Source organism: Hypomesus nipponensis, chromosome 25 (genome assembly GCF_054491055.1).
Source record: "Hypomesus nipponensis isolate SF chromosome 25, ASM5449105v1, whole genome shotgun sequence".
In the NCBI taxonomy this organism is placed as follows: domain Eukaryota; kingdom Metazoa; phylum Chordata; class Actinopteri; order Osmeriformes; family Osmeridae; genus Hypomesus; species Hypomesus nipponensis.
Window position 1 is genome coordinate 11574417 of NC_140385.1, and position 26763 is coordinate 11601179.

Below are 26763 nucleotides of genomic sequence, written 5' to 3' on the forward strand. Positions count from 1 at the left end.
AAAAGCACTGTTTTTTAGAAAAAATATATATATGCATTTTGCGTGTAATAATTTTTGTTGGATTTTTTCGTGTAAGCCTAATCAGAGGGGAATTGGTTCCAAAACACAAACATTTCGCCACTAAAAATATGCATTTTAGTTTATACATTGTATTTGTGTACCTGAGTTTTCTTGGCTTGGCATGCCTACATGGGCTGCAACTCGTAGGCTTACCTTGATGCAAAGACACGTCTAAGAGCAGGTGAAGAAGCAAACCGTTTTCACTTTCCGAGGTCCCATGGGCTTGGATGTTTGTCAGGGCTACATGTTCTGGATCAGGGGGAACAGACGCTCGCCTGGAGGGCAAAAAAATAACTAAGGGGGTCAAGTACTCTGTGCTTGGAAAGAGCTTACATTTAAATCGTAACATTCTTTTTTATGTTTAATTTAACGGGGTAGACTTAACAATGGAGGCACACAAACTTCACTTGGCTCATGAAGGTTGTATCATGAATGCAGTTTCAGTATTATGTACCCTAATTCAATTATTCGAAAATTAACGAAATACGCCTGAGATTTAGGTCGAGTAGACCCGTGGGTCCACGTGTCTGAGCTACATTCACAAGCCATATGAAACAGTGAACTCTAGCGGCTGCTCAGGTGACTACACACATATGGTTGCTATACAAAAACCCACAAAGAAGCGAGAACTGGTAAGGCGGTGGATAGGGTTCTATTTCCTTCTTTAGGGAGACTGGGTTGAGGGTGATGATTTAGGTGTTTATCTCATTGTTTACATGGTTTTATTTGATTATTATTTCGTCATATTTGAGATACTGTAGGCCGCCGGCCACACACTCCCGAACAGTAGGCGGCGGTGATGCAACTTTGTTCGCAAGCTGCCATAACATCGAAGAAGAAGAAGAAGAAGACCCTACGTCATTAGACAGCTCTAGCCAAGCCAACATGGCGGGCACAATGTTGAGGTCGCTTACTAAACTAGGACGTCCTTCAACAAAATTGATATTAAATGGTAATTTGGTCAGCCCTGGTTGCACCGTCTTGCAGAACAGGTGAGATACTCATATAACGAAATGAGACAATATGTTTCATCAGTCGTTGACATGGTCTACCCTCGGTTATACAATCTGTTGTCCAGCTCATATAACGAAGCTACTTACTGTACTAGCAACTAGCACGGCATTAAAGCGTACCAAACCAGCTAGCCTGTCCACTAACATGCTACACGATTTAATCAAATATATTGAGACAATTCTGATTCAGTTCTATGTTTCTGGCTTGTCTATGTCCTTTCCTTTAGATGGAGACATACTATTGTATCTGGTCTATTTTACGTTTTCTTTTAGCTAGCTAGCTAGCTGTACCTGTATGTAGGATTACGTTACCGGTCATTTAGAAAGTGATAGGCTACTTTATAGCGTAACAATACTTGCTGCGGGGCAATATTTTGACAGAATATAAACCAGAAGCAGATTGCAGTCTGTTGATAAGTGGGACGGTACTCTTATTTTTTTAGGAGGTATTGTTAGGAGAACATACAAACGTTTGTATTCCAGCCAGGTACTAGCCAAGCTCGTAGACATTATGTCACTAAGTATGCTAGTTAGCTAACGTGACCGTCATACAGTGAATGTATACACAACTTGACACCAGTGCACATTTGTCGGACGGGACATCGTGCATTGAGGTCAACCACTCTGAAGCCTTTCAGCTACAATATAATGACGTATAATGACGTGCCCTTTAACAATGAAAGGAAGAAATGTTTATGTGGTCCTGTAGCTAGAAAGCATCTATGCCATCGGTAACTGTTATCCCGAAACGCTCGGCCATTTTGGCTGTAAAAGGAACTTTCAGGAACTCGTCCAAACGTCTGTGCTTGTCCCTTTTGTCGAGTAACACGCGCGTCTTATTATTTAACGTAATATCCTTGACATAGTTCTGGGGACAGTGTGTAATGCTAATCTGAAATTGCACCCTTCACCAGTTGTTTAGAAGAAAACTCCTCCTCCCCTTCTCGTATTGGCCAACTGCTGCCTCGTCTGTCAAGAAACAGAATATTGGATTTTGTAACGTGGGTACTTCCTTGTCTTTTGCTTTAGGCAGAAGCAATGGCAGCCAGATGTAGAGTGGACAGAGCAGTATGCTGGAGCCGTCATGTACCCTTCTGCCATCACCGCAAAATGGACCCCCCCGCCATGGAATGGTAATACCCCATTCTTTCTGTGTAGTAGGCATTCCTGTATTTGGGACTAGTTTGGCCGAGCTAACATTCTTAGCTCAGCGTAACGTAGAATAGACAAGTTCTGTTCTCCCCATCCTAATATCAAAATCAGCGAGTCTAATGTTGGGTGATCCACGTCTCGGCGTCACTTTACACGTCCTGCCTCATCCTTAGACATCGACCCCCCCATGGAGAAGGAGGTGTCCAACCTGACCATCAACTTCGGCCCCCAGCACCCCGCGGCCCACGGCGTGCTGCGCCTGGTGCTGGAGCTCAGCGGGGAGTCTGTGAAGAAGTGCGACCCCCACGTGGGCCTGCTGCACCGCGGCACCGAGAAGCTCATCGAGTACAAGACCTACCTGCAGGTAGGGATGGACTTGTGTCCGCCTTCAGGGGTTCTACGTAGGGGAAATGAATAAATACAACGTTGGATCCCTTCAAACCTTGAAACCTGTGCGTCTGGCGTCGCGGGTTTCAGGCACTGCCGTACTTTGACCGGCTGGACTACGTGTCCATGATGTGTAACGAGCAGGCGTACTCCCTGGCCGTGGAGAAGCTGCTCAACATCCAGGCCCCGCTCCGAGCCCAGTGGATCAGAGGTGAGGGTCGCCTCAAGAGGCCGTGCTGGGAAAGTTGTGCCCACTCTAGCTTAAACACCTGTTGTCATGGCTGCAACGTGATTTCGACCTCAGAGAGCCTCGTCCAGGGGCGCGGGTGGCTCACCGGACTAATGCGTGCACCATTTTAGGCCAAGGCCCCGCGGCAGCCTGGGTTGGAATCCGGCACTTCGTTGCATGTCATCCCCTCTCTCTGTCCTCACTTCCTGTTCTCTACCTCCACAAACACACTGTCTCTGTCATAAATAATAATAAACGGGGAAATGACATGAAAAAAATGTATTGAAGAAAAAAAAAAAAAAAAGAAGCCAGGATAGAGGAAATGGTTTTACTTTGACCTACTCCTTCCTGGACACTAGGAGGTAGCAGAGAGCCACAGTTGATATCGTGACATTGCAGACTGACACGCTCACTCTTTCCCTGCACGTCGCACAGTTCTGTTCGGAGAACTGACCCGCATCCTGAACCACATCATGGCCATAACCACGCACGCCCTGGATATCGGAGCCATGACACCCTTCTTCTGGCTTTTCGAGGAGAGGGAGAAGATGTTTGAGTTCTACGAGCGCGTGTCGGGGGCCAGAATGCACGCAGCCTACATCAGGCCAGGTGGAGTCCATCAGGTAGGCTGGAGGGACAAGACGCGTATTTACCCAGGGTCTCTTTGGAACTTCTAATCCAGTGGTTCTCAACCCTGGTCCTCAGGGTCCCCCTGTCCTGCACGTTTTAGAGGTTTCCCTCTTCCAACCAGGGCCGGCCTTAAGCAGAATTGATTTGGAGGCCCCTCTGAGTCGCTTTTTATAAAAAATACAAATAAATTACATCATACTGTAATTTCATGTGCTCCTGGGGGCCCTCTGGTAGCCACGGGGGCCTTAATCAGCCGCTTAGTTCGCTTATGCCTTGGGCCGGCCTTGCTTACAACACACCCGATTCAAATGAATGGGTCATTTTCTAGCTCTGCAGAAGCCTGGTGACGACCTATTCATTTGAGTCAGGTGTGTCTAAAACCTGCAGGACAGGAGGTCCCTGAGGGGTTAAGAACCACTGCTCTAACCTGTGTTTGACAGATATTTCAACTGCTAGGCTCACAAGCCAAGTTAGGGAAGCTGCCAAGATGGTGGCCGTCGAGCTAATGGAAATATCTCTGTCACCTAGGACATGCCTCTGGGTTTGATGGACGACATCTACGAGTGGTGCAAGAACTTTTCCATCCGGATCGACGAAGTGGAAGAGGTATTCGAGCGCACGCACTCACAGCGTGCATGCGATGGCTGTGACCTTGTGTTCCGATGAGGGCTGCGAGAACCCAGATGTGTAACGTTGTCCCACTCCTGCGCAGATGCTGACAAACAACCGCATCTGGAAGAACCGCACTGTGGACATTGGGATTGTGACTGCAGAGGAGGCACTCAACTACGGCTTCAGGTAGAGGGGGGGAACCACACACACACGGATGTGTTCTCTCTTTCTCTCTCTCTCTTTCCTCCCCACCCCCCCACACACACACACACGTTTTCTACAACCCACACCCCACCAGAATGGGCGCTTTGTGTTTGTAAATCGGATTATAACCCGCACTGGAATATATGCCGCACTTCATACGGGAACAATGATGCCGAGAAATGCACAAGTATGCTATAGGCATTCTTAGAGCATGCCATAACACACTTCGGTTGTGGATAGTATGCCCATGCGTGGCAAAATCCATTGTTATGTCTACAAAATTCTTTTAGCTATAGTATACGTTTAGCGAGCTTGCAAATCCTTAGGATAGCCTACCGAAGTTGAATGTCTTAAGCGATGCTAGCTAACGTTGGTTTGCTAGCTTTATATAAAATTTAACTGGGTCTTGCAGCTGTTTGAGTTGCTGAAATGATTATGAAATGTTACGTTCTACTAGCCATTTGCCTACTTTAGCAAGTAGTCACTGTATTTCCAAGCCCTGATAATGTAACTGAGACGACACAGTAAATAATTATTCTTTCAATTTCTCTTTTAATAAGCCCCCGTTCCTGTGTTGAGCATTACATTATCTGCACGGTCTGTAGAGATCTTGGGACAAAGCCTTTTTTATTTTATTTTATCTAAAACCGGGCTATACGCCGCTTACTCGCACAGACATACTCGCACAGACATACTCGCACAGACATACTCGCACAGACATACTCGCACAGACATACTCGCACAGACATACTCGCACAGACATACTCGCACAGACATACTCGCACAGACATACTCGCACAGACATACTCGCACAGACATACTCGCACAGACATACTCGCACAGACATACTCGCACAGACATACTCGCACAGACATACTCACTCACTCACTCACTCTGTGTAAAATGGAGAGCCGGTAAGGTGGGATAAACACACTAGATGCTGACCTCACACCTCCGATTCTAAAATGACACACGTGGCGGCGTCACATTTGCAATTTGTTGATTTGCGGGAAACTGTGTAAAACGTCCTTCCCTGTCTATGCGGCACTCTTTTTTATTTTTCCTCTCCGTGTACGTGTAACGAGGGAGATAAGAAGCCATATCTCCCTCGTGCGAATGCAGGCAGCTAAAAGCGCAGCGTCGTTGTGTCAGTGTGTAAGTTGTGGTCTGAAAGTCTCTTGGAGGGTGGCGCTGCCCTCCAGTCCTTCAACTGCCTGCCAACCCTTTGCTCGGCGACCGTGCTCTTTTTTTTTTCTCTCTCCATATCTCTGCCACACATCTTGTGTAGCTGGTTTTGAACCCCCCCCCCCCCTTCCCATCTCTCTTACAGTGGCGTGATGCTGAGGGGTTCTGGTATTAAGTGGGACCTGAGGAAGTCCCAGCCCTACGACAAGTATGACGAAGTGGAGTTTGACGTCCCGATCGGCACCAATGGAGACTGCTACGACAGGTAGGGAGCACACACACACACACACGTGGCAAGGTTGCCATATACACCTTTCCTGAACGCCCCCCTTTCCAGTTGTCTTGTTTTTTGTGTTTTTTTTCTTTCACCCCATTTTGATAAAGCCCCTTGGTCAAGGTGGACAACGGCACAGTGCATGACCTCTCCCTCGCATCCCCCCTTCCACTTTCTCTCGCCCCCTGTTCCTCCCTATGTCCTCTCTCTCTCGCTCTCTGTGTGTGTGTCTCTTTCCCCTCGCGCTCTCTCTCTTGCTCTCTTTCCCCTCTCTCTCTTTCTCTCTCTCTCCCCTCTCTCAACCCGTTTCCTCTCTCTACCTATTTCCCCTCTCTCTACCTCCCTATTTCCTCTCGCTCTCTCTCTAACTCTCTCTCTCTCTCACCCTCTCTCGACCTCCCTATTTCCCCTTTCTCTATCTCTCTTCCCCTTTTCCTCCCCCTTTACGTCATCTGCTTCCCTATCTCCCCTTATACCCCCCCCCCCAGGTACTTGTGTCGGGTGGAGGAGATGAGACAGAGCCTAAGGATCATGCTGGAGGCTCTCAACAAGATGCCAGCCGGGGAGATCAAGGTGGATGACGCCAAGGTGGCTCCGCCCAAGAGGTCTGAGATGAAGGTGGGACTGCCAGGACAAGGAGGCCTCCATTAAAGGAGCAGTTCACCCAATTTCTGTGTTGTAAATAACCTGTCGTTTTGGTTTTAAAGTGTGATTGGATTCTACTGGAACTGTTTTTCCACTTCAAAATAAGTTTAATGTATATACAAATTGTATATGCTTTTTTTTTTATATATAGTAAGTCTTAGGATGAATAGTTTAATATATTTCTACAGTGACGAATGTAACATTGTTTGTTTCATCTTTCCAGATGTCCATGGAGTCACTGATCCATCACTTCAAGCTGTACACAGAGGGCTACCAGGTTCCGCCAGGGGCCACTTACACAGCTGTGGAAGCCCCCAAGGTGAGACGCACAACTCAGATATTCGAGCCATGCACCACATCTCACACTGGTAGCCAGAGGGGTTGATTCTGCTTTCACCTAAAATATCTGGGAAACAATTTCTTGAAATCATTGAATATTTTTTATTTTGTAGCTGTACACAGTTGATCCAAAATGTGTGTGTGTGTGTGTGTGTTTCAGGGAGAGTTTGGTGTGTATCTGGTATCAGACGGCTCCAGCCGACCCTACCGCTGCAAGATCAAAGCCCCAGGATTTGCCCACTTGGTATGGCAGTCACTGTGAATTATTCATGAACTTAAATACTTTTTCCTCAAGGCTACTTTGAGTTCATTAAGAACATTTTGCTAAGTTGAATAAGTCCATTGGTAATTTTCACGAAACATCCTTGTGTTGAAGGTGGAATGTAGTACTCTAATAATTGTTTTTGTAATGATTATCTTTAGCACATCACACTCGATATTTACATGACCTCAGTTATTTAGTTTCAGTGTGAAGACACTTCTGTCCTCCATCTTAGAACCATTTTGCTAAGAGTCTCACACTAGACAATGATGCACAAATGACCAGTAGGTCTGCTAGCAAATAACCACACCGTGCAGACAATTACGCGCAATGTTTAAGACCTTGCGGCAAAGAATATGTGATACACCACATAATACTCAACATTCCCAGAAAAAAAAAACACACAAAAAGAGAAGCCTCTAAATGAATGTTATTTTTGTTGTTGTTGTAGGCTGGTCTAGATAAAATGGCCAAAGGGCACATGCTGGCTGATGTCGTGGCCATCATTGGTGAGACCACATTTCTATCTATCATCAGTTAAGAACTGCATTATAGCTTCTGGTCAATGTGGGTTTTGACGGTGGCATTTTGATCTCAACAGGCACGCAAGACATTGTGTTTGGGGAAGTCGACCGTTGAAGCTTTGAAGAAGTCGGCTCCACAAATGTAGATGGTTTCCCCTTCTTGCTGTACCTTTCTGTCTGGCTGTATCGGCCTCTGTCCTCCGCTCACTGCTGCATCAGTGATGCCCTGACAGACAACTCCACTCGTAACCACCGCTGTATAATGACTGATAACCTAATAAATATTTTATGACCGAATCACAACTACCTGGCCTCTGTTTTAGCATTGATGATACTGTGGTATGAAGAGAGATGAGGGAAGTGACGGCCTAATTGAAAGAGTAGAGTAGTATTTGATCACTGTGGGGGATTGTGGTCTTACAGCTGAAGGAACAAGCACAAGATAAACGATACAAAGACAACAAGAGCCAATATGACCAGTATCCTTTGGCATGGCTAGTAGGTGTAAAACATGTCTGAGAGGTATACCATATTGCTGTCCATAAAGTGCCTGCGAAGAATGTACACGTTGAAGTTAACCCCTTTGAAGGTTTTCCGGGAAAGGGACAACATTGTTCAAACACTTGTCAAACTTAGCATGGTACAAAGCGGTATTACGCAACCTCAACACTTCTGAGTGTTGATCCTGCCTTCAATGCGCTGTGGCAAGAGGGAGTGGTCTGATCGAAGAAAATGGACTCATCTCAACCACAACTTCCCCCCCTATGTCTGTGTATCTGTGTATGTGTTCACTTCTGTTGCCAGTTTCCCAGCCATCGTACTCCGTCAGCCTCCTGGCTCGCTGAGCTATCAAATATTTTGGTATAAAGTTGACAGGTACGATATTTCAGCAAAGTGATTCACTGCCACTGTATCAATGATGGGAAGACCCTGGCTTATCTCAGCCTTTCCACTCTGGATGAATTTGGGCAGTGCTGGTGAGTAGACTATGACCGTATGTTCATGGTTTTGGTTAGAATATGGTTATATTATTTATTTATTTGCAATGATAGGATCTTTGGAGGTAAATGATGTAGATGGTGATCATGAAAATGTTAATGTTTTTGTAGTTGGCTAAGGAATACGAAAGTATGTTCCATAAGTACTAAGATTATACGGTGGTGGGGTTTATGTCACAAACGCGTTTACGTTTTTTCCATTTAATAATCTTAACATCTGTGTTCTCAAATGTTTTGGGCATTTAATCCACATTCTCAATCAGTGTTCATATAACAGTATTGCTTGTCAAGTACCTCCTATTTCTCTTGAAATGGACACTTCCTGTTTCCTGTTCATACTAAACCATTCTCTTCTAGGTAAAGACCATATTGTTCACCATTGAGAATTTCAAAATGTCAGCATTTTATAGTTTTAACACCTGCTAAAGTTTCCTGAAATGTTCACCCAAAAATGCTCAAAATCAAACAACACTTTCAGACAGCCAATCAATAAAATAAACTTTGCAGAGCAGTCTTTAGACACTACATCAAATGTAATTATTTATAATTGTCATATTTATATAATTATATATTTTATATAATAATATAACATATAATTATATAAGATAATAAGGTATGGTATTCATAATATAAATACATTTAGTATAACAGGCATGTAGTTACACATTAGTTTTTAGTTTTTATTATAGTAAATGCATTTTGCAACAAAAAAAATTGTTATCACAACTAACAGTGAATTGTCAAGACATTGTACACTGTTGTGAAAGTAATACAGTTTTGAATGTCTGTATATTCAGCATTTGCAGTAAGTCATAAGAACAAAAATAATTGAAAACCCCATTACAGTACACCCAAACATATTGTGCAACTTCAAAATCAGTGAGAAATCCATTCTGCCTCTGCATCAAGTCTTTGTGCTGGGTCCGGCCAGAGGACTTTGCCCACAGCACAGGCAATATTGTAAACAGGCAACTGTGAACCCTGCTTCATCTACCAAAAAATATTTATGGAGCCTTCTCATGGAATCCAATTCAATCATCTATTAAAAAAAAAAAAAAAAAAGTAGTTTAATAAGTAATACAGAAAGACAGACTTCTGTAGTGGTGTATTTGTATACCCTCCTGATTACAAAAACTACAATTTAGTGGAGCTTACAGTAATAGTACAGGCTGATGGCATAAAATGATACTGTAAGCATTAGAGCTAAAGTGTACTGTCACAGTACTTTGACATACTGACATTGTAGATCTTTGACCCTTTCGAAGTTCGAAGGTATGTTGTGTCCTCTTCTCTGTATCAACAGTGTCAGCCTCAATACCAAGGCAGTCCTTCCAAATCTACGCTGCTTAACAACTCTTAGTAGTAATAGTGACCACTGTGTTGTAATGACCTTTGCTGCCCATGTTTACCTTTTTGCATCACAAGTGCATCACCATGCAAACTGTGTTTTAGTGAGGGACAATGTTTTTTTTGTTGCTAAAATAGTCAATGTGATCTGCAAATGATGTTTAACTACATGAACTTTTGACAGAGTGGTTCAACAACTGGGTTTGGACCATTGGATATTTGGTTCAGAGAATGGGGTTTAGTGTTTTTGCAATTGTATAAAACTGTAACAGAAATTTATGGACACGATTACAGTATAATAATCAGCTTTCTATTTCAATAATTTTTTTATTTAACAAAAAAATGATTAACTATGCCTATAAAAAAATTTGACATGTTATATTGCTGAACATAAACTTGGGATATAATATGGTTTGAAGCTGTATTGATGGTAAGTTTGTTATCAAGGAGTTTATTTTCGATTTTTTCCCCCCAAAGACAAATATTTTTGCTAAATAAGAAGAACCCCGATTACTAAGCAACACAGTGTGTGTGAAATGTAATTTCCAGAAATATGCTTCTCACTACACACAGACAAACGTTAGCAAGATAAAGATTTCCTTTAATGATGCACAATACTGGCACACATGTACTGGATAGTTATGTACATCAAATACAGACGAATGTACTGCCGTACGTATAATGTTAGAAGAACATCGAATGTCTTTAAGAAAAAAAAAAGGGGAAAAAAACGCCTTTTCTATTTAGCTCAGCACATACTCAACCAGAAAGAGGAAACCAGAAGACATGATTAACATTTTGTAGATAACCACATGACCAATATTCTCCATCTTTTACGCAGGGGTGCAAACATCTTTGGTTCACATAACGGCCAATAAACAGTAGAAAGTGGTCGTTATAAGTTGTTGATGATTTATAAAACATCTGAACGTGACATTAGCATTTGAGTGACTAAATAATAGAGACGTTTATTTTCCTTTGTTTCCAGCCGCCCTTGTGGAACCTGAAATCTGTTACGTCCTGGATGGCATCCTGTTCCTGTACGGCATCATCCTCACGGCCCTCTACTGCAGACTCAGGGTAAGGCCTCTCATCCTCATGCATCCATCTCCTCCGTCTGCTTGCCGCCAGTCTTTCCCAAGTTCCCCAAGTGTGGATGACACCAATATAGAGATATAACTCTGTTTATGCTGCCCTTAAATAGACTTCCGTTATATGCATTCACCTAAACAGACCCAACAACTCCTACACAGCTGTTAGCTTATGATCCTATTCAACATGGTAAAGCCAAGTCAAAATCATGTTAAATGAACATGTTAAATGTACACGCTTGATGATTACATAGACACTGAACAGCAGCGTTGTGGTGGTCACTTTTTAAACACGTTCTTTCTTACCAACAGATGAATGCAATGAGGCAGCAGCCAACTGAACCGGTAAGAACACATTTGACACGTCACTATACGTCATGCACGCACTTACCACAAAGTCACACTTCTATAGCTTATCTTTCTCACCCCGTCTTTCGGCAATGAAACTCAGCAGCCAGAAAATAATGTTTTCAAATCACAATGACGAATCTCCTCTGAAGCAATAGTTCCATTGCATTACAGTTTCTGCTGTATCTGACAGAAAAGAGGTAGTGTATCTGGTGCATGACACTCACAAGTGGGTTGGTCATTTCATGAATGTGTCGAGCATTTAAAGTGTATGTTGCATGTGTTTGTCTGACCGAGAGTACTTTTGTCCCCCATCACAGAAACAAGAGAGCGTTTACATGGTAAGTCCTTTATGGATGATGAGGAGGAGAACGTTGAAGAAAAAAAAGTAGGGAAAGCAATATGAAGAAGAGAGATCATCTAAATCTCTCTCACTGTCCCCTCCCTCCTATCTCCCCCTCCTATCTCCCCCCCGCTCTCTCCCTCTTCTCTCTCTCTCTTCTTTCCCCTATCATCCCTCCTCTCCCTCTCCCTTACTCCTCTCTCTCTCTTGCTCTCTCTCCCTCTTTCTCTCCCTCCCTACCCACACTCTCTCTCTCTTTCAGGGATTGGACCCCAGTGCCCAGCAGGACACCTATGAGGAAATTGGTAAAAAGAAAGGACTGCATTAGAGGAGAAGGAACATGGATGAAAGGTGGTAATCTCGGATGTCTTTACGTCATTATTAAGGTTTATTTTATTTTTTTTACTTTTTTCTTCTATTTGCCATGTCTTATGCTGTGAGGACTACATTTTGTAAAACCCTTTTTATTTGTTTTACCCTTGTAAGTGATAGAGCAAAATACTCATATTGTTCAAATATATCATGACACAAGTGAGAAAAAGAGAAGTCGAGCAGAGTGGAAGTTTCAATGTTGTTTCCTTAGAGTATGATAAACTGATCTGCCTCCTTCTGCTTATTTTCGAGAGGATTCTAACATACATATAAAACAATGAGGTAGCTGTATGTGGTGGGTACTCTCTTCACACAATTAGCTGCTCCCACTTTCAGGTCCTGGTACCATGGCAACTAGCCCTAGCCTCCGACCAGTCTCTGTCCGACTCATTTCCTGTACGTAGCCACACCATTTTTTTGTCTCTGTGTGTGAGTAGGCAATGTATATTCTTTGTGTGTTTGTGTGGTCATTTGTTCCTGTGTGTTTTTGGTGTGTCAGTCACTCTTAAATTAGTTTGTGGGACTGCATATGTGTGAGGGTGATATCTTTTTTTGTTGTTGTTGAAAGGGATGATTCTATAGATGACAGTAGTCTATGCTTTGCACACAGCACCTGTAAGTGAAGAGTGGTAAATCCTACTATGTCCAATACTTGCCACAATTTGGTGAGTTGTAGCCTACAATTCTGCCTTAGTCGAGAAGTTTGGCTTTCACGCATTTCAACCATTTCTCACGATGAGAAGGGCCAACCTGTCCCACTATATACAGACGCAGATACAGACGAGACGCAGGCATACTAAGATGATAGTTGAAGAAAACATCAACAGCACACCCCCCCACACACACACACACACACACTATTTATAACTTCAATAAATAGTGTGTGTTGGGGGTGCTTAGACCCAGCTCTAATGCTATTGTTTTGCACTTGCTTTTTGGATTTTTCCATTCAAAGTTGAAGGGCCCATATTGCATGAAGTACTTAGCCCCTCTAAAGTCCTATAAAACTGAGGGGATACACAGGGGTTTGTGCTTTTATGCATAGACACAGCGCACATTAACTACAATATAATAACATAATACATGCTTACAAAAGTCCAGACATAACTTAAAAAAAATATTAACGTAGCATTGTGTGTGTGTAGCGCTGAGTTTTTAAATGTTTGTAGGCTATAGCTACTCTGTAGCTACTCTGATTGTTCTCATCCACCTCTAACTAAATGTGCTTGGGGCTGTTACCCTTTGTAACTGTCTTTTTTTTTTTTTTTTTTTACACGGCATAAAGTGATCCAGTGTTTTCAAAACAAAGTTGGCAGTCTGTCTATGGCTATTTCAAGTATCCTCAAACCAATTAAAACTTTCTGAAACTAACTTTTTAACTGTGTTTTATACTTTGTTTTTAGTTTTACTTTGTGACTGAACGCATTACGAGTTTCCACCTGCGACATTCCACCTCACATTTGACTGTCGAGTTGCGTTTTGTGCATGTAAGAACGAGAAAATAACTGTCGTGATGTATTGGCCAAACTGGAATGGCGACTGTGTTCGTGTGTGTGTGCGTGCGTGTGGATTTGCTAGTGAGAGAGAAAAAAAGGGAGAGAGAGGCGGGAAAGAGTTCTTGCGACAGGTGTATCCGAAAAGACAGGTACACCCATCCTACGTCGTAGACAAACAGTTTTCGTGACGCCTCACTTACATTTCGACATTCATGTCAACTTGGTCAAGAAATATGGATAACTTCGCGCAAGGAGAGCGCTGTTCTTAAGTATCTTCAATCACAGGACGCTTGACAATTGGATCATTAAGGTAACTCAATCTGTTTAGTGGCATAAAGTGCCACCTTCGCCAGATTCTACACGGGCGGATATGCAGTAAACATGATTGGGACCAATTTGCCGATTTGTGAGGATTCGTTCCAACTGGAGTTCTACACACCCGTTGAATGAAGCAGCTGGACTCGCGGTCTGTGACAGATAATCGATCAGTAATGATGTCGCACCCGGGCGGGACGACACTGCGTCTGTGGTTACTTTTTACATTCAGTAAGTACTTTTATTTAGGTTATGTTAGGCTACTAGTCACGATAAACGACATAATGCAATACATTTTAGTTTAAAATGTTTTTGTATAGCAAGAAAAGGAAAAATAAACCACGCCTGTCTAATACAGCCCATTGAATGTCTAATTAAATAAAGGAATATATGAATAGTTTTAGCTAATGTGGAAACTTGTCTGTAGCCGACACCTTTGGCTATTGTCCAACTTCCAAGGAGAGACTTGAAGGTATAAGAGAGATGAGAAAAGTCTAGTGTGTGTGTGTGTGTGTGTGTGTGGGGGGGGGGGGGGGGGGGGTCTGGTATTTCTGGTTTAACAGGTTACTGTTGATCATTGCCCCTCCTTCCTGTCTGTGATTCAGGTTGACTGGTAGCCCTATCTTAGTGCCCTACACACTACAAACAGTACAAACATATTTTGTGTGTTGTAGGCTGTGTGTCATAACAGATGTTCTTGTAGAAACACTACTAGTGTGTGTGAGCGAGACAGAGAGATAGAGAGGACATTGTGTGAGTGCACTCTTCAGTCATGTGTGTTCATCCTTAGAGAGGATAACAGACACAGACAGTCAGTCAGTCAGTCCAAACACTGTCTCAAAGCTAGTGCTATGCCAGTAATGTTGTATTGGCAGATTCCACTCTAAACCTCAAGGCCCATGTCCATAGACTCACCACAGACACATACACACACACATACACACACACACACACACACACACTGTAAGTGTAGTTACACCAAGTGTGCCGGTAAATGTGAATCACCATCTTATCCGCTGGCAGTACCTGAACTGCATGGGATACTACAAAAAAGTAAAATTATACTGTAAAACGCTAGACATGTAAACCTCAGTATATTGTATAGTGATGAAGAAAGTGTTTTGTCCGTCACTTCATTAACGGAGTGACTAAGTAGGGGGTCAGATGGCTGAGCGGTTAGGGAATCGGGCTATTAATCAGAAGGTTCCCGAAGCAGAAGGTTCGATTCCAGGCTGTGCCAAATGACGTTGTGTCCTTGAGCAAGGCACTTCACCCTGCTTGCCTCGGAGTGTCCCTGTACTTACTGTAAGTCGCTCTGGAGAAAACCAGACCTCTGACAATAAAGGACAACACAACACAACACTGGGTCTCAACCATGTCTCTCACCTCTGAAGGACCCTCTTATATAGGGCACAAGAAAGTAAACATAGTGACAGTCAGCCAGTAATTGTTTTATAACAGTCACAGAGAATCAAATCAAATCAAATCAAATGTATTTGTATAGCCCTTTTTACACGCAAGCATGTCACAGAGGGCTTCACATACGCCCATAGAACTGCCCCTCAACCAACCTAAACCCTCAAGGAGGATGAGGATGAGGACAGAGAAGGAGATTCACAACTCCTAGCCCATGACCACTCTCAGGGCAGAGAGGGAGATCATAGGTGGGTTCATTAGAACAAAAGTTTAACAAACAGCTGATGATAATCAGGGTCCCGTTCTACATGGCCTGTCTGTCTGTGTGTGAGTGAGTGAAGATCACATGAGATGACTGTGTGAAGTATGTTAGTGATGTCCACACCAACCAGGCCAGTGAGTTTACAATGCAAACAGTGCATTGTGTGTGTATGTCAGAGAGAGAGAGAGAGAGAGAGAGAGAGAGAGAGAGTGTTTGCTTTTTAGGGTCTCTCCGTTGAAGCAACATATCTTCCTTTCCTCATCTCCTTACCACCTACTGGGTTTCACACCACCTTCGCATCGGACCCTTCTAAATCCCTCCAAACCTGCGGCTTCTTTTTGCATACCTGCTGTCCTTAATTCCCTCAAGTATACGGAAGAGTTTAAAGAAAGTGTCAGACTTCAAGTTTGGCACAGTACATAGATTAAAGATAGTGGCTTATCACTTTTAAGTCTTGTATAACCTAAAATGTATTTAAAAGTAATTACATCCGTTCGTTAGATTAGTCCAACACTAAATAAATGCACTTTGTGTATGTTAGGTTGTGTAACCCCCTAATTGATATTTTGTCCCTGCCCTTCTCCTGTTCCCTCTCTCTTTCCCCTCCATTCTGCCTCTCCTTTGCTTCCTTCTATTCCCCCTCCCCCTTCTCTCCCACTTCCCCCTTGTCTTCTCTCCCTCTGTTCCCCACCCCCTTCCTCTCTCTACTTTCTCTCCTACCCTCCCCGTCTCCCTCCTCCCAGTAGCTGTGGCTCTGGGGGACTTTGTGGAGCCCAAGACCCCGTTCACGATGCGTTCCCTGGCTGAGAGGGAGACACGTCTTCCCTGCCGTTTCCAGGTGGAGGAGGGCCAGGTTGTGGTTCAGGTCACTTGGACCAAAGATATGAGCGATGGCACCAAAGAGTCCATCATCACCGCTCACCGCACCGCTGGACAAACTGGTAGGCTGTCCTTTTGCTGTACTTCAACACAGTTTCAATATAAATGATCTACAGCGTAGTGCTTTTCCAACCAAGTACTGTGATGTTCAGTGATGTTACTGGTCTTTTGACAGACAGTAATCCTTTCTCTGGCCACTCTTCTCCTGACCGTCTGTGTTTTTTCTTTTGTGTTCCCCTCCCTCCCTCCCTCCCTCCCTCCCTCCCTCCCTCCCTCCCTCCCTCCCTCCCTCCCTCCCTCCCTCCCTCCCTCCCTCCCTCCCTCCCTCCCTCCCTCCCTCCCTCCCTCCCTCCCTCCCTCCCTTCTTTCGGCCTGTCTCTCACAGCGTTCGGTCTGTGGTCCAGTCGCGTGCGGTTCAGCAGCAGTGATCCCACGGTTGACTCCTCCATGATCATCATGGACACGGATCTGTCCGACGAGGGAAAATACTCCTGCAAAATCAGCACCTTTCCCTCTGGAAACTTTGACATCCAGCTCTCACTCACCGTGTGGAGTAAGTCTGTCATTTTCATGTCCTACCTGGGGGGGGGGGGGGGGGGGGCGTTATATGTAGTTGTTGTGAATGGCTCGAAGAAGATAGCTGTGGTGATTGGTGGGATGTTATATCCATGCTACCCCAACTAGTTAGATCTGTGATGTAGCTTTGATAATTAAAACATGTGGGTGGAGTGCAGCCAGTTTTCTGCAGCTCTGGATGATCTCTTATTATAAAACTATGCATTATTGGATTTTTTTTACAAAAAGCCTTTCAAGCACCATTTTTTGCCTCATAAGATCAAGAGACATTAAGCTCCACCCTATTCTCAAGTGCTTGAGAACTTCCACAACCTTTCTCGATTCTCATCTCAACCTTTGACCTCCCTCAGGCGTGCCCATATCCTACCTGGACCCTGTAGTTCTGGAGGAGGGCCAGTCCTTCCGAGTAGCCGCCTCCTGTCGCGCCGTCGGCCGCCCCCCGCCCACCCTCTCCTGGGACACTGACCTGACCGGCCAGTCGAGCAACCGGACATTGGAGGGGGGCCCCGTATCTTCCTATTTCTCACTGCACCCCCTGCGGAATATGAACGGGAAGAAGCTGGACTGCCTGGTACACCACCCAGCTCTGGATCGACCCCGCAGGATAAGCAACTACCTCGTCGTTCACTGTAAATATGCTAAACCACTGTGCTTCATGTGACAAATTAGGGGTGGCTCAAATCCTTCAAAGGTAGGAAATTCAAACATTGACTGTACGTGTAGTCACAGGGAAAGGTTGAGAAGGATCCAGTCTCACGCAAACTGTGTGCATAAACACATCCTTTCCATGCACACCACCCAGTAGAGACATAATTAAGTTAGACAGATGCATCTTTCTGGGATTTTATCCATTCAGCAAAAATATTTTTTCATTAATTTCGTCTAGTTTGTGTTTCGTGTTTTAATTAGTTTACCTTGACCTGACTTAACGGGGATTAGTAGGCCAAAGTGCTGCCATTCCAAATCTGATTGCTAATGTTTGTAGCATTATATGAAGTGTGTCGTGCAATCATATAGCTGGCTAATGGAACAATGGATGTGCTTGTGTGTCCTTCAGATCCCCCACATGTGGATGTGTCTGGGTTTAATAGGAACTGGTACGTGGGGCTGGAAGGAGCTACGCTCAGATGTGAGAGCGGAGGAAACCCCAGATCTCACAGTTTCATCTGGACAAGGTACTGTGACACTTGGCTGACTGTACCTTGATGATGGATTTCCTGTCTGGCTGTTCTGGCTGACTCAGCTTTTCTGGTCTGTTTTTCTTGCTCCTCCGATGATGATGTTTCTTTTCCCAGAATTACTTTTGGTAACACTTTAGATGAGCTCACCAAATTCATAATTTATTAACCAATTTGTGACCTATTAGTTAACGGTTTGTTCAACATTAGTTATTTATTGTTTATACAAAATGTATCATTAGTAAAGTATTTGTTCACACAGTTAGGGTTAGTGTTCGGGTTTAGGGCTAGGGTTTAGGTTTAGGGTTTAAGTTTTGGTTAGGGTTTAGCTTTACTAATGCTTTACTAATGATACATTTTGTATGAACAACAAATAACTAATGGCGAACAAACCGTTAACTTATAAGTAACAAATTGGTTAATTAATTATGAATTTGGTGAGCTCATCTAAAGTGTTACCTTACTTTTTTTACAAAACGTTTAAGGTATGACTTACTTGACTTCAGGCTTGTTTCTTTAACGTTTGAAGGCCACTAAGTTGAAAACTCATCTGAAAGAATTGTAAGAGCAAGGAAACTAAAGTAACTAGACGTTCAGGTTTTTCCAAAATTCATTAAATTATTTGATCTGTTTTTGTGGTGAAAATGTTCTTGTTTTGGATATTTAGGTAACTATCGCTTACACTGCCACAAGTGGTGTCTGATTACACTGCATGTTTCTTCTCTCTAAAAGGATAAGGGCTACAGTACGATGATTTCTGTTTTTGAGAGCTGTAATCACATGTAAACCTGACATCGCGTGACGAACGCTTGAGTCATTAAAGGGCGCTTCCTGAATAAGATTAATGCAGTCTCGAGGTGTGGTGTATGGTGAGAAGAGAAATGGGTCACTAAAGAAAAAAAACTCCAAAAGCCACAGTTAGGCCTAGGGATGGCCGTGAGTCAATTAAGTCTTGAAACTTAAGCACACTGTAAGTATATTTGGAAATCAAGTTCAGCTAAAAGTCACATGACTGAACTAATTTGTGTATGAAGCATGTGTGTGTTTGTGTTAGGTCTTAATAAAGCATGTGACACTTTTGTATTAAGCAAGTTAGTCACAGGAACACACCTTAAGGAACCAGGGTTACTAAGCCACAAGGCCTACGCACAAATACGTGTGCACACACTGATGGACGCACAAACACACACACACACACACTCATGCACAGCGGTTGCGGCAGTGGGCAAACCTGTTTTCTCAGTGTACTCGTCAATGTAAAGTTAGTGAAGTAATTCTCAAGTCACGGTGTCAAGTTGCAGCTTGTGCAGAAAGCCGACAGAAGAAGAAGTTTCTCACGAAAAGGGGAGGGAAAGGGGGGTGAGAAAAAGAGGAGTGGGCCCTGGAAAGCGGGGTGGAAGAGAGTGAAAGTGCGAGGATGAAAGGAGGTGTGGAGTTGGAGTAGGAAAAGAGGAGGAGTACTGTAGATTTATTTCCTGAGATTATCTTACACAGCATCAGTGGCATATGTAAAAGGGATTCTCTCTGACAATAGGCACACTGTTCATGGTTCCAAAAAAAGTAACAATCTGGTCAGAGGTGATAGGATATGGAGTTCTTGTAATATTTTCTTTAGAATAAAGTAGAACTACATATGCCTACAGCACTAAATGGTACACTCAACAACTATAAACTGGATAAGAGCGCCTGCTAAATGACTAAATGTAAAACTAAAGTTTATAATAAATATTAGTTTCTGACAGGGTTCAGGATAGGAATGGACAGTTGGGGTGTAGGTATGGACAGTAGGGGTGTTTGACATTGGTTAGTAACCTCAAGCACCCAATGATCCCCTGATTGGTTACAGACCACACCTTGAAAAGAGTCTGTGTTTATGAAATTTTAAGCGGGTAGGTGGGTACTATTTTGTCCCCCTCATTTTGGATGAAGGTAAATAAATAATGTTCTCTTTTCTGTTAAATGTACAGGAAGTGGAATGCTATGCCAACCATGTTCTATATGTTCCTGCTGTTTGCAGAAAGGGCGGAGCCTTGCCAGAGGGTGTGATCCCGCAGAATGAATCCCTCCTGTTTGGCCGGCCCCTCAGCTTGACGGACGCCGGCACCTACCAATGTGTGGCCAAGAATGTCGTAGGGGTGGGGAAAGGAGATGTAGAGGTCATCATATCAGGTAGGACTACTTTGTTTCATTCATATAGTTGTTCATTCAAGCATGTATCATTCCATAAAAAAGGACAAGGTGTCATTAAAAAAATGTGTGACCCGTGAAATTCATGATGATAGCCAAAAAGGTGTTTGCAGATGTACAGCATGTGGAATTGCTGGTTTCGCACAACGTACCTACCCTGCTTTCAAAACAGTACATTTACTTGTTGAGCGGCTTGTGACTGTCACTTCCTGTTTGTCTGCCCCCTCCACCAGACACACCCCAGAAGAAGACGATATTTGACGACCTAATGCTCCCCATTGTGGGTGCGGCCGCAGGCGGCCTCCTGATCATCATGCTCATCATTGTCATCAGTGTCACATGTCACCACAAACACAAAAGCAAGAAACTGAAGAAGGAGCTGACTGTAAAAAAGTGTGTTTTCAGTGTCGCTTCATCGACTTGACTTCTCTCTTAACTTATTTGTAGACCATGTTTTGGGATCTGTTTGTTTAAAAACGTTCTCACGCCTCTCTGTCTTGCAGGGAAGAAATTTGCAGTCTAACCCTGTCACGACAAGCCTCCTTCAGGAGAATGAACTCTGTCAGCACAGATGCCAGAGGACAGGTATATCACGTTTCATAATATCACTGCCTGTCTCCAATAGTGAAAATGTATTAGCCACACAATGGGACCATACATACATAGATCAATCCCTCTTTCAGTGTAAAAAAATCATCAATGTGTTTTTTTTGTCCACATCAACGCATAATGATATGTCCATGTTTTCCCGCTCCGTTTCTGGATCAACATTTCTCATTCTCCAAGAACTCAATGATTATTATCACCCCTTTTTTTTCACAGACGGAGGAGAATATCCCTCTGAGGGTGGAGGGGACCCTGCGGACTAGTCTTTCCTCCTTGGCGGTCAGTCTACAAATCAGTGTGTTTCTGCATGCGAAGCGGGGGACGGAGGCTTTAGTCTCCAGAAGCCTGGCGGCTAGGTTCTGAGGCAACACACCTCAACATGAACTCTCCCTATGTATACTTTCACAAACCTTTACATACTTTTATACAAGCATACAGCACGCACAGTCAAAATGAGACTAGACCTGGGCTAAAAATACATGGGAACTTGGACATATTTGTTAATTAGGGTATTGGTAGAAAGTCATTAAACACAGATCAATGAAACACGTTGTGACACGTCATTTTGCACGGCCGGGAATCGACCCGGCAACCTTCTGGTTGGTAGTCCGATTCCCTAACCGCTCAGCCATCTGACCCCCATTTGATTCCCGGTCGTTATACCATTGCTACTTGGGAATCATGCATTATGAGCAATTTGTGTCCCAATGCAAGAGAAAATGTATTGTTTGCCCAGTTTTATCACTGCTGTTGGGAAAATGAACCAGTATGAACTATCCACATGAACCACATGAACTAACGTTCCAAATAAGTCATTCAACCCTGTGTGGGTGACGTCCGGTTGTTGAGCTGTATCTTGTTTACTTACACCACTCTCTTCTACCACTTTCTCCGTTTCCTCTTCAAACAGGATCCGGCTCGCTGCCGAGACAGTCGTTCTACTCTGTCTGGCGGTAGGTACGGAGGGGGCGTGGTGCTGGACTACCTGGGCCGACCAGTTATCTACAACAGCTCAAGGAGGGGGAGAGAGAGAGCCCTGGAGAGGGACGAGGAGAACCGAATGAGAGTGGAGTCGTATGTGCAGAACAGCATGATGTCTCTGGTAAGAGTGTGGAAGGGCTGTGTGTGTTTGTGTGTCTGTCTGCGCAAACATATGCAAACATGCAAAGGTCCATCAATGCCTTTCTTTGTGCGGATCAAATGATATGCCAGCCAAAACACTCTAAAGCCAACTCGTCACATCAATTGAGATATTGTCCCTCTCTCCAGGAGGAAAACCACCTTCACCCGCCTATCCACCCCTCTACCTTTTCGATGGAACAGTCCGGCGAGCTTCATAGGTCCTTGAACGGCGGTGTCATGATCCCAGCAGAGGGGGGTTTGAGGCAGGGGACTGTCAGCAGGAACCAGCAACACTCTCCTCTGAGCCTCAGCTACCCCCCAGTGATGGACGGTGAACAGGACGAGGACGAAGGTGTGGGCGAGGTCCGGGGCGGTCAGAGGAGCCCCGTGGACGAGGGCAGGGGGGACGACCGCTACAGCGAGACCAACAGCTCCCAGATATCGGACGTTCCAAACCACCAGCACTACCAGCAGCAGCCCAACGGCACCCTGAGACCCAAAGCTAGCGTGATCAATCCCCACACATCCATCATACACAAGGCCCAGATCGTGTAGAGGATGAGGAACAGCCAGGCTGTGTGTGTTCGTGTGTGTGTTTTCACATTGTACTAGAACCAGTGGATGAGATTTGGGGGACTTTACCTGGATTGTAACTGAACCTGCTGACACTGAGGATCTCGCAGTCACCCGCTCTTTTAGCCTAACGGAACCGACCAAACATTCTCGCGTGAATGTAATTGGTTGCTGTGACTGTGTTCATCTGGGCTATGCAATATGGGATTTGTACAGTACCTGGTGGAATACCTCTGTCAGTTTGCTGTCCCTCCTCACCACACCTGACTCGAGAACAGATCTCCTCCACCTTAGCCTCGAGCACTGAGACATTCTTGATGACTCCTTAATGAGCAGCCATGCACACTGTCAATAGGAACTGAAATTTGAAGGTTGAGAGACCAGGTTTTTACATGGACTTCAGCCCAGATATGTTAGTACTGGCATATCCATTGTCATTTGGGTAACTTATCCTGGAACTTTTGCCTGGAAAAGAACCACTCTAGGCCTGACTGGTTAACAGGTCTCTTATGATCTTTTACATTACCCTCTACATTATGCCCTACATTATCTCCTATCCTTTGGATCAGACTATTTCCTGGATGGAACACTCATTAATGGAGAGATTCTAAGTGGTTGGATTTGTGGCTAAGGGCAACTAATGTAGACTGACACATGGAGAGTTTTAGGACTGAACAGTTCTCAAACTGTGAACACGGTTACAGCATGCATTTGCATGGGTCAAAGTGTTTTTTTTTGTTACATTTTATGTGAAAGTTCATCAAGCCTTAGTGTTGTGTTGTCGTATTAAAAAGCTCACAAAGAACTTGCGATGTGCCAAATCAAACATATGTTAAGACAAAGAACCTTGTTTTATGGGCCAATATGAAGTATTATTGTGTTTTAAACACACATGCGTTGTAATGAATTATTGTCAATCGTCTATGCTATAAATGGGTGCCTATTAACAATTGGGACAAGTTTGTGCTCTTTTAACCTTCCATAGATGTCTCTATTTAGTTTACTATCAATATGTTTAGAAATAAAGTTATTTTTATAATATCCTACAGCATTATAACGTACATACTAAAATGTTAGTTTACACTGCCCCCTGCTGTGTAGTGATTTAAGTGAATGGAGCTTTTTTTAGAAATAGGTACCAACAACTATGCCTCTCCAAAATATTACACAGACAACAAAACAACCCAATCTATAAATATAAAACGGGCTTTCTGTGCTTTGCTTTAACTAATCTTGTATGCATGTAAGCTCATCAGTATACAAAGAGCTTGTGTGAATTGCTTATTTCAAGAAGGTCCTCATTGTGAAATCGTTCTTGGGGTTTATGTCACTGTTTATGGACTGGGTGGACCTTTTTCATGTGTTTGGAGTGACATCATGTTCTGTGACCTGTTAAAAATCCAGTAAAAAAAAATTGTTCTCTTGTGCTTTATGATAAACATGACTGTAAGAAAGCAAAGCAATGCACACTCAGGGATTTTGTCCAGAAAGTTTCTGGTTTGAGAAACTCCAAAATGCAAAGTTGCTTTTTTGTATTTGGGTGGAATATAAATATTTCCTCTGACCATTTCCTATGGGTAGCTACTTGTATCTGAGATGGAAGCGTTTACCTAGCAGTCTTGCTTCAAAGTGTAACAAATAACTCCAATGTCAGCAAGGGTGACCAGACGTCCTCTTTTACCCGGACATGTCCTCTTTTTGAAACCTAAAAAAAGCGTCCGGCAGGGATTCCAAAATTGTCCAGGATTTTTCCTCGTCGGATAATTGTGTTTCTGTGGGTCTTTCACTAACTATTACGCCCTTACAAGTTTTGGAAAGGGTATCTCCCTTACCATGGGCATCAGCAGCATTTTGAGAGTGGGGGACACACATTTTTTCCAGGGGGTTTCTCCCTCTGAATTTTTTTAAAGATGTAGATGCAATTTCCCACATTTTGGTGCATTTACCACAACTATTACTACCATAGTTGTTATACATATACTGAGGGTCTGGACATTAAAATATTTTTAAACTAAACTTCCCAATAAGCAATGGGACATCTTCAACTACCTGTCACCTTTCAGCACTCACCTCAGCAACAGAGCTGTCTCCACTGCCCCTGCATGCTGCCCCTGCCTCTGACTCACTCTCAACCACCTAGGCTATATCAGGAGACATGGAGATGCATTGAGCATTCTTTCATATTGATAATTGAAATAAGCTTAATGTAGATTGTTCATATGAAGATTTCTGAAATGTAAATCATGTTATCAGCATATCAAATTCACAATTGGTATAGGTTTAGAAGCCTAAAAATGTCATAAGTTTGTCAAACCTGTAGTCTTTTCCACAGATCATATCCTTAGGATGTAAGCTTTCAGAAAGTAAATGGTTTAGGTGGTTGTATCAGTTTCCCTAAATGGCACAGCCCAAAAAAGTATCAGCCATAAAGGGCCTACTCCATTTACGAAAACCGAATTTATTATGCATGGGCAGCATACTAATATGGAGAGAAGGACGTCTCTCTTGACTCATTAGATAACATCCTGAGGGTATAAGCTTTCAGAGGATATATGGTTTTAATGGTTGAATCATTTTTGCCTTCATGTTACAGACTAGCATGTAGCAATGAAATTCTGCGAATTGCCAAAATTACAAGTTGAGCTACCTTGATTAATTTGGAAGACAATTCTGAAATAAAGAGTTTTTCTTTCTTCTTTTTTTTCAGTCGTTAAAAACTAGCATGTTAGCTAAGGTTTACTCCAGATAAGCTCACGGTTGTTATGGCAATAAAAAAAACACCAGCAATTTCTTTTGTAGCTACTTAAAAGAAACATCGCTGTCATCTCTTTCTGCCTGAAATAGACACCTAGGTCTGAACACGGCCAACAGCACAACATAGTCCTATTTCAAACCCAGATTAAGAAATCAACAAATGCTGTTCCACTGTAATGGGTAAATAAAGTATGGTATTGCCTTGTGATAGATGTAAGTAAAAACCTTTGTTATCTAGCTAGCTAACATAATGTTTGCAGAAGGATCTTTATGACTTAAGTAATTCTATTATAGTCAGAGAATGTCTCATAAGAGTGCTTTGGCCACTGAGGGGAAAACTTGGGAAACTCTGACTTAACGCAACTTTCCTCTCCCTCGAAAAACCCTCCTTATGCCCATCTCGTCTGTGGAACAGTCATGTCTGAAGAGCTAGCTGCTAGCGCGATGCGTCGATCAAACTGAGTATGGGAGTTGAATCTGCCGGCGTGATGCTGTTTGTCTAGAAAACGCGGAGTGGAATTCTATTGCTATGGGTATTCTCCGGAACGGATTTAATTGTGACTGGACTAGTAGACCAGTCGTACTAGTATTTTGATCACAAATGTGGGGGGTTCCAAACGACTAGACGAGACCACCAAGGTTACATTGCGGCGACGCCCATGTCCCTTATGTTCCACCTTCTTGCTCGAGCTGTGAGTGTACAGAGAACTGTCATTGGTCGACCGCCTCTCAGTGTTGCCATATGCACAATAATTATCCTCCAAATACGATCATTTTGATCCGATGGTGCGGCATGCAATACATGACCAGCACCCCAACCCTGGGAGTAAAAATAGGCCCTGGACTCTGATCCAGACTGGCCCACCAGAACCGATCCGTACACGCCACCACAGCAAGCGCCCTGCTAATGCATTCAAATTCTGTGCAGGTGCGGATCTAGAAAAATATTCATGGGGTGGCAAGAGGGTGGCAGGAGATTTTGAGGGGTGGCACCCTGTGGCAGAAGTATATGCTGATTTAATCTCAGTCATATTATTCCATGTTTAATTGGAATGACCCCAAATTAAGACATTTTAGCTCTGAAACATTAGGCTACATAATTAATGCACGATATTAATGCCTTCAATCAAAGATATTGAGGAAACACTGAAAATGTGTGTTTTCATTTATGTATTGGCTATTGATTAATCAATAATAAACTGTATCACCAAACCGAAGGTCGGACAACTTGGTCAGCTAGTAGTAGAAATATGTGCTACAAGTTCAAAATTTGTAAACACTGAACATGATGTGTATTCAAATGTCTGTTAGGTTTTTCGGCATTTGGGTTGCCTACTCTTTTACCCCGGTCCCTAAATATGAGGCGGAGCCTGAACGGAGGTAC

General features: G+C 43.5%; 3 protein-coding genes across 4 annotated transcripts; all 3 read left to right on the plus strand.

Moving 5' to 3' along the window:
- Positions 1–894: 894 nt before the first annotated feature.
- On the plus strand, positions 895–7813 carry ndufs2 (NADH:ubiquinone oxidoreductase core subunit S2). Its single transcript, XM_084691430.1, has 13 exons — positions 895–1052; positions 2103–2206; positions 2399–2589; positions 2703–2823; positions 3277–3464; positions 4000–4077; positions 4184–4269; positions 5618–5737; positions 6235–6364; positions 6615–6710; positions 6891–6974; positions 7444–7501; positions 7594–7813. The coding sequence occupies exons 1-13, from the start codon at positions 946–948 to the stop codon at positions 7629–7631; spliced, it is 1401 nt and encodes a 466-aa protein (XP_084547556.1). The 5' UTR covers positions 895–945; the 3' UTR covers positions 7632–7813.
- A 505-nt stretch (positions 7814–8318) lies between these two features.
- On the plus strand, positions 8319–13386 carry fcer1g (Fc epsilon receptor IgFc epsilon receptor Ig). Of its 2 annotated transcripts, XM_084691585.1 has the most exons (6): positions 8319–8493; positions 10850–10941; positions 11265–11297; positions 11621–11641; positions 11906–11994; positions 13301–13386. In XM_084691585.1, exons 1-5 carry the CDS (start codon positions 8433–8435, stop codon positions 11969–11971), a joined length of 273 nt encoding a protein of 90 aa, XP_084547711.1. In that variant the 5' UTR covers positions 8319–8432; the 3' UTR covers positions 11972–11994; positions 13301–13386. The 2 variants fall into 2 exon arrangements, with proteins under 2 accessions (XP_084547711.1, XP_084547710.1); XM_084691584.1 differs by having other exon boundaries at positions 11906–13386.
- Positions 13387–13730: 344 nt separating this feature from the next.
- nectin4a (nectin cell adhesion molecule 4a) lies at positions 13731–24052 on the plus strand. Its single transcript, XM_084692192.1, has 11 exons — positions 13731–14057; positions 16248–16445; positions 16769–16936; positions 17310–17588; positions 18017–18134; positions 20155–20306; positions 20558–20717; positions 20828–20909; positions 21147–21209; positions 21841–22032; positions 22200–24052. The coding sequence occupies exons 1-11, from the start codon at positions 13958–13960 to the stop codon at positions 22605–22607; spliced, it is 1920 nt and encodes a 639-aa protein (XP_084548318.1). The 5' UTR covers positions 13731–13957; the 3' UTR covers positions 22608–24052.
- Positions 24053–26763: the final 2711 nt, after the last annotated feature.